Source organism: Lampetra fluviatilis, chromosome 2, assembly GCF_964198595.1.
Source record: "Lampetra fluviatilis chromosome 2, kcLamFluv1.1, whole genome shotgun sequence".
In the NCBI taxonomy this organism is placed as follows: Eukaryota; Metazoa; Chordata; class Hyperoartia; order Petromyzontiformes; family Petromyzontidae; genus Lampetra; species Lampetra fluviatilis.
Window position 1 is genome coordinate 31855684 of NC_136276.1, and position 7185 is coordinate 31862868.

Consider the following 7185-nt stretch of genomic DNA (forward strand, 5'->3'; position numbering starts at 1 on the left):
ACGAATCGAAAGTCGCCGATGCACTTAACTCATCACGAGCACATTCACAATGGCAGTGACGGCAACACGTGTTGAGACAAAGTCATAAGGTTGCTTTCAACTGGGCAATTACAATAAAAAAAATCATGTTATTCTCATTTAACCTGTTAACTTGTGTATAACTTCACTGAATCAGCTGCTTAACTACTCCTCACGAGCACATTCACAATGGCAGCGACAGCAACACGTGTTGGGACGAAGTCATGAAGTTGCTTGCAACTGAGCAATTACAATAAGCAAAACAACCCATGTTGTTCCCATGTAATCTGTTAACTTGTGTATAACGTCACTGAATCAGCAGCTGCTTAACAGCTAATCACGAGTATATTCACAATGGCAGCGACAACAACACATGTTGGGACAAAGTCATGAAGTTGCTTGCAACTGAGCAATTACAATAAAAAAATATGTTATTCTCATTTAACCTGTTAATTTGTGTATAACTTCACCAAATCAGCTGCTTAACTACTCATCACAAGCACATTCACAATGGTAGTGACAGCAACACGTGTTGGGACGAAGTCATAAAGTTGCTTGCAACTGAGCAATTACAATAAGCAAAAAAAAACCCTGTTATTCCCATGTAACCTGCTAATTTCTGTATAACTTCACCGAATCAGCAGCTGCTAAACAACTCATCACAAGCACGTTCACGATGGCAGCGACAGCAACACGTGTTGGGACAAAGTCACGAAGTTGCCTGCAACTTGAAACCGGGCAAGCTGCCCAAGCCCCGGGGCCACGCCCTTCGAGCCAGGCCCCCCTCGCGCTTTCAGCCAATGGCGTTGCAGAATCACGGCAACGCCCTCCCCGTGCGACGCTGCGATTGGTTAAAGTTGGCCGCGGGGTGGGGGGTGAGGGGGCGTTTCCCCAGAACAGCTGACGGCTGCCTCACGTAAAGACCACTCTGCTGTTCGCTTTCTTTGCTTTTTGGTCGTTCACAAGTCGACGCGGCCTCCTCCTCCTCCCTCGCTGCTTCGTTGAAGTCTGCGGGCAACCGGAAAGGGAAAAAAAACAAATCTACTCCCTTAGGAAGACGGCAATGGCCTCCGTTGTGCGAAGAATCATCAGCACCGCCAAGGCGCCCGGTGCCATCGGGCCGTACAGGTACGGGGGTGGACACGTGGGTGGGCATCAGGGCAGTAGACGTGCATTGCAAAACGGTGCCATGGGCAAGCACTTCAGTTGCCACTGTATTGGGTTTAATGACGACGACGATGATGATGATTATGCCGTTCAATTATATCAAGGGAACGCCTGACTTGGCTTCTCAAGACAACTTTGCAGAGTAGGGGCCTGCTGCACTGCTTTGGGATTCTTGGTCAATTCCATTGAGTGGCACGAGTGGGAAATCCGGCGTGTACCTATAAAAAAGCATGCATATAATAGCTATAAGTGGAGTATGGGATATGCAGGCACTGCGATGCCACCCTTCTTAATTTAAAAGCGGCAACTGCAGCTGTCGAATGGCAGTGTTTAACATATGACCACCGCATTCCGCACAGATCATCCAAACCGCCGATTGATTTACAGGATTGCACTTCCTATAAAGTATCCCAAAATGGCATGCAAAGTGTGAAGGGGTGTCCTGACGAGGTGGTTGCAGAGAAAGTTGAGGTCAACCATGAGATCCGGTTCAAATGTTGTGCAGAGGTCATTTCGCCCACCAAATCGATTCCCAATGAAAACTCAATCGAGAGCCGAATGATATCACAACTCTATTTTAACTTGCCCGAGGCTTCTTCGTTCACTTACTGACAATTACCGTTTGCGCCCAACGGTTACGATGATAAAGACAATTGCAATCCACGCCCTTGATCGATCCACCACGTAGATGAAAATACTCTTAATTGCTTTGCAAGTCACGGGTTTTTTTGCCATACTTCACCACGCCGGTGATTGCGAGTTGGTGAAGCAGAAGCCAAATACACATTAAGATTATCACTTGCCACTCACGTAAGCCGTAGCCAGGAATCAAACTCAGCTTGCGGGGTATGTAGCAGAGTGACTCAATCACTGTGTCACGGTTCCCTCTGGTTAACCTGATCACCATGCTATTAATTCATCTTTGGCCCTGCGTTGTTCATCCTCTGACATTCGCAGCGCACACTCTCTTCCCTATGTATTGCCTCTGCAGCCAGGCCGTGCTTGTGGATCGCACCATATACATCTCAGGACAGCTGGGGATGGAGCCGCAGTCGGGCTCGCTGGTGGCAGGAGGCGTTGCCAACGAAGCACGCCAGGTGAGGCCACCGTTGCCTCTTGGCCTTGTTTCCACAGCCACTGGAAGTGTGCCGGCTCGCTTCGTGATCAGGTTTCGCTGGCTCGGCCGGCGTTCTCACGACAGTCCGAAATGGCCGACTTTAAACCCAGTAATCTTCTGTGGACAGTCAACTCCAGTTGACTCGAGTATTCTCGAATTTCTGATTTCTCCCATTACTCAAGTTGGAAAAAAAATGTAATTTCCATGATGTTTCAAGTTTACTAGAGTTTTCACTTAAGTTGTGCCGGAATTTTCCAGAAAAGCTGCCGAGTAAGACTTTATACAAAAACACTTGCTGACACTGGAAATATTGGTGTATTTGTTGGTCCATTGGTTTTGCAGGCTCTTGTGAACATGGGTGAAATCCTAAAAGCAGCAAACTGTGACTACAATAATGGTAATTAATCACTCTTGAAATCTGTCAAACTCTTCATCTCTTTAATACACTTACACTGTCAACACGCTGTGTTCAGCAATATGGTAGAATATGAAGCGTTTCATATTGGTACGATCATCAAAGAGCGTTTTATTTATTTGTCTAGTCGTGAAGACGACGGTTCTGCTTGCAAGTATGGATGACTTCGCAACTGTGAATGAGGTGTACAAAGAATGTGAGTAAAGTGCACGTGCAATTTCGTGGATAAAACTGCACATCTGCAGCTTCGTGTTGCGTTTATCTGTTTACCGTGTAACAGTACAATAGTGCATTACGTGAGCAATTATGTATTTTTTTTTATATTAATATTGACTTTTTCTTTTAGTTTTCAGCAAGAATTTCCCCGCCCGTGCCGCATACCAAGTTGCCGCGCTTCCAAAGGTCAGAAATCTGTCCAATATTTGTGCATTGGTCCCAAAGGGCCCTGTAACACATTCTCTGCAATATTGATGTTTTTATCTTTGATGTTGCTGTGCTTACGCACCACGATTCTCCCTTGTAACATAGCCACGGCAACTGGCTAAACGGGACCATCTGTGTACAAATCATATAAATCAAGCGCATTGAAAAGTCATGTGTATGCTTTATTATAAATTGGCAGCAATGTTGAGTGTGAATATGAAAAATAATTATAACTGTAAATGATGAGTAAACCCATCACAGCAAAAAAATCAAAGCAGCTGGTAACAAATATATTTCACAATGCACAAAGGTGTGCTTTGCATGTACAATAAGGTTTCCGCATTATACAGTTGGTGGTCTAAATGACAAAATTACCCCACATTTAGGTCTTTGCAACTGGTGGTCTGGATAAGGCTTTTGTTAAAAATGTAATACATTTCGTATCCGTGCAATTCTTACAGTACGTGGCTATCAAGAAGGTGCTTTGTTTCGCAGATGGGGCTATAGTTTGCCGGTCGGGATGCTGCTATGTGCTTTTTTACACATTCAAGGATATAATGTCCGGGTAATCATTCAAATTTGGCAAATTTTGACTTATGTCAGCACAGAATAACATCACCGAATTGTTTACATCCACTGCAGTGGCAATAACTAATTATCAGCTCGGGGGGTGCGGCAATTAGTCAGGTGGGGCCCCAATATTTGATTTTGTCTCGCACAGTCGCACCGAGGCTATTATATATTGTGGCTCCTCTTGCCTGATCACGTCATTATGATCACGGTCTCGAACATTTAACGCTGTTGGGGCGATCCGTCTTCGCAAAATACCTCTTTGCAATATCATTTTTGAAAATGTATCTCACGGTGGTTGTCAAGGGGGCCCCAACTCGTAGCTTTGGCCACCAGGGGGGGGGGCAAGGCACCTCCCAACCCCCACTGTGAAGAAGACGGCGTGTATTTTGTTGTGAATACAGGCGCAGTATAGCCCGAATGCGCTCGAACCACGCATCAAGTGGCAAACATGCTACTGCTCGGCCAGGTCACTCTCCATGGCCCGCGTTGGCTGCTAACACCGCGTGTTCTGTTTCTCACCCTCAGGGCGGGAAGGTGGAGATTGAGGCGATTGCTGTTTTGGGACCCTTCACGGAGAGCAACTTGTAACAGTCTGCCAATACAGGGTGATCCGATAAAAAATTCCCCCGTCCCGCCACTGATTTCTTATGAACCTCTTACTTTTCATCACAACAGCCGACGGAATATTGTGAAAGCGATGATGATTCCATATTTTACAGACGAGTGTTAAAATCATTGGATCAGTGGTATTGAGATTCTGAGAGAGACATTTAAAGTTTTTTTACGTAAAATGTTGTCTCTATAATGTCTCCCTGATGTTTTAGCAGGGTAGCTGTAATGTAACACTGTATAATGTCTCTTGTGAAAACTAACATCTCGTTTAGACATTGAAATTAATTAGACACTCTGATCTGTAGACTTTATGACAGAAAAATGTTTGTATTCCCTACAAAATAAACTAAAAACTGCTGTAAGACCATGCTGGCAATTGAATAACTTTATGTAAGTCATTGTTTTGTATTCCAAACCACTGATGGTTTCAAAGGTCACTACTCACGAACTCTGTTGCGATATACGGTTGAAACGGGCAATGAAAACCTGAATAATAATTGTGCACATTTTTTTTTTCAAACTTTCACAGTAACATTTGCATGTTGTGCAGTGGATTTCCAAAGTCCAAAGGCCCTCGTTTGACATTTGAAATGCGTACAGACTGCGAGCGCGAGCACTGCTCTGGATGCGTTTTTGTCAGTGGTCACTGCTGCTGCCATTGGAATGAAACCAATTTGAGTCTCTCCACATTGGACCCATGGTGTAATGGTTACCACGCAAGACATGCAATGCAGAGGTCACCGGCTTGATCTCCCGGCGCAGTAGTGGAAATAATTGAAAGGTTTCTTAAATCGTCTCCAACCTCTCCACCTAACAGTTTAAATGGGGACACCACATTCAATGGGCAGTTTGCGCATGATGCGGTATATTGTGGGGTTCGGTAGGGCAGCCGTATACATGCTGCACTATGAACACGACCATCTGGGTTCGATTCCTGCTCACGGTCAACACCAATGACGAGTATCTGAACCGGCCCTGAGCCTTCCCCAGGTCGACTGGGCCTAAAATGAGTACCTGGTGCTGTGTGTAAACATTGCCACTCGGCAGGCAAAGGGGCCGTTCATAAATGACGTCACGCACCTAGGGGGGGTCAGACATGTGTGACGAGGGGGGGGCGGTTTGAGAAATGACGTCACGTAAAAATGCGGAACTTTAAATAAATATAGACAACACGTTCTACTTAAATAGACTTTTTAATGTTTTCTCCTACAACATCAGAGTGCAGCGCCACATTAAATACGCACTACAATGACAATAGTTTAACGCGATTTGAAGCATGTTTAATTTTTTTGGAGGGAGGGAGGGGGGGCAGAGCTTTGTGACGTCATATTTGAGGGGGGGGTCTGACTTTTTGTGACGCCGTGTGACGAGGTAGGGGGGGGTGGTCAAAAATCATCCAAAATCGCGTGACGTCATTTATGGACGGCCCCAAAGGTAGCCGTGCGTGGGTGCTGGCCACTCACCCCCTCGTGCTGTGCCGGCCTTCGTAGGTGCAGCACTTGCTCCTCCAGTCTGTTAAGGCTATCCTGGCGATCTTTGTCTTTGTGTGTACTCCCACCTCTTCTGAGGTGTGTGGACGAGTGGAGGGGGTTCACAGAGCTCCCTCTAGTGGAGGCCCTTCTCCCAGCAGTGGCGTGAGCAAGCACTTGCAGGGCTGCACCTTGACCATGTTTAACAATTGATAGGAAGTATTGGTGTGTGGATTGCACAGATCGTTGATTACTATTTTCTTTGAACCTACCTACGTGACTTCACCGAAAGACCCAAAGAATATTATATACACAAGTCAAATGATTGAAACACCTTTTCCAGACGATACCGATGTATCTTCTTGGTTCTTTCGGTAAAGTCACGTAGAAGGGAAATAATAAAATAATTAAAATAAACCATAATAAAATACAATTCTCACGACGTTTCGGCCACAACGCAAGCAGCCGTCCTCCGCTGTACATTCACGAGTTTGCTACAAGAGCAAACTTGCTACAAGAGCAAACTCGTGATGGAAGTCGAGTCGTTGATCATGTAAATTAATCCGACTGACTACACTGAACTCAAGTTCAAGTTCATTTATTAGGTATAGCCCTGTGAGCCATTCGGCTCTTGAATCGGGTGCAACCGCAACAAACAAAAACATGAACAAAAAAACATCTTAAAGTGAATATGTGACTAAGTGCAAACAGAAAATCCAAGAAAAGACAGCAAAATATTGCAGAAAAAAACACCGTACACCAACGCTGTGTGCAAAAATCCCAGTGGGATGCAAGTCAAACAACAACAACCATAAGACAACTTAGATTAAGGCCATCAGTCTAACTCTGTACTACAAAAACAGTATAGCTATTTGAAACAACACTGTATTCGGGAAGTAATAAAATAAATACATTGCAATCGCCCTCGGGAGCAAATCTGACTCTTTTTGAGCAGGTCACACCTGACAGCTTGGACAATAAAATTGCATAGATTCATTTAGGCATTACACGCACAAACCTGTCGCTGACAAGGAATTTTTCACAGTCGACTAACAAACTGATCTATGGTGTAGTCCATAGACAAAATACAATGCTGTGGCCTGGGTATGTAAATGATAGACATGTGAATGGTGTCTTATGAGTCTTGAGATGATTAACTGACACAAAAAAATATCACGTGGCCATTCGACATAAGATAAAAGACGAGTTTGTGCTGGGAATCTTTAGACAATAGGACAAACGAGACTGACCGTGCTTAGAAAAGGCAGAATGATGTACCCTATGATGAAGTCATTGGCATGTTCAATAGTATACTAAACCATCTATGGGACCTTTTTGCCACGATCAAAAATTATGAAAAAATAATAAGAGGTTTTACCCTTTCTGGCAAT

The 7185-nt window shown here is 44.6% G+C and overlaps 1 protein-coding gene across 1 annotated transcript; it reads left to right on the top strand.

The window, feature by feature from the left end:
• The first annotated feature begins 918 nt into the window (after positions 1-918).
• On the top strand, positions 919-4681 carry LOC144938467 (2-iminobutanoate/2-iminopropanoate deaminase-like). The gene is made up of 6 exons (XM_078866311.1): positions 919-1146; positions 2177-2282; positions 2645-2699; positions 2845-2913; positions 3064-3119; positions 4239-4681. The coding sequence occupies exons 1-6, from the start codon at positions 1082-1084 to the stop codon at positions 4299-4301; spliced, it is 414 nt and encodes a 137-aa protein (XP_078722437.1). The 5' UTR covers positions 919-1081; the 3' UTR covers positions 4302-4681.
• Positions 4682-7185: the final 2504 nt, after the last annotated feature.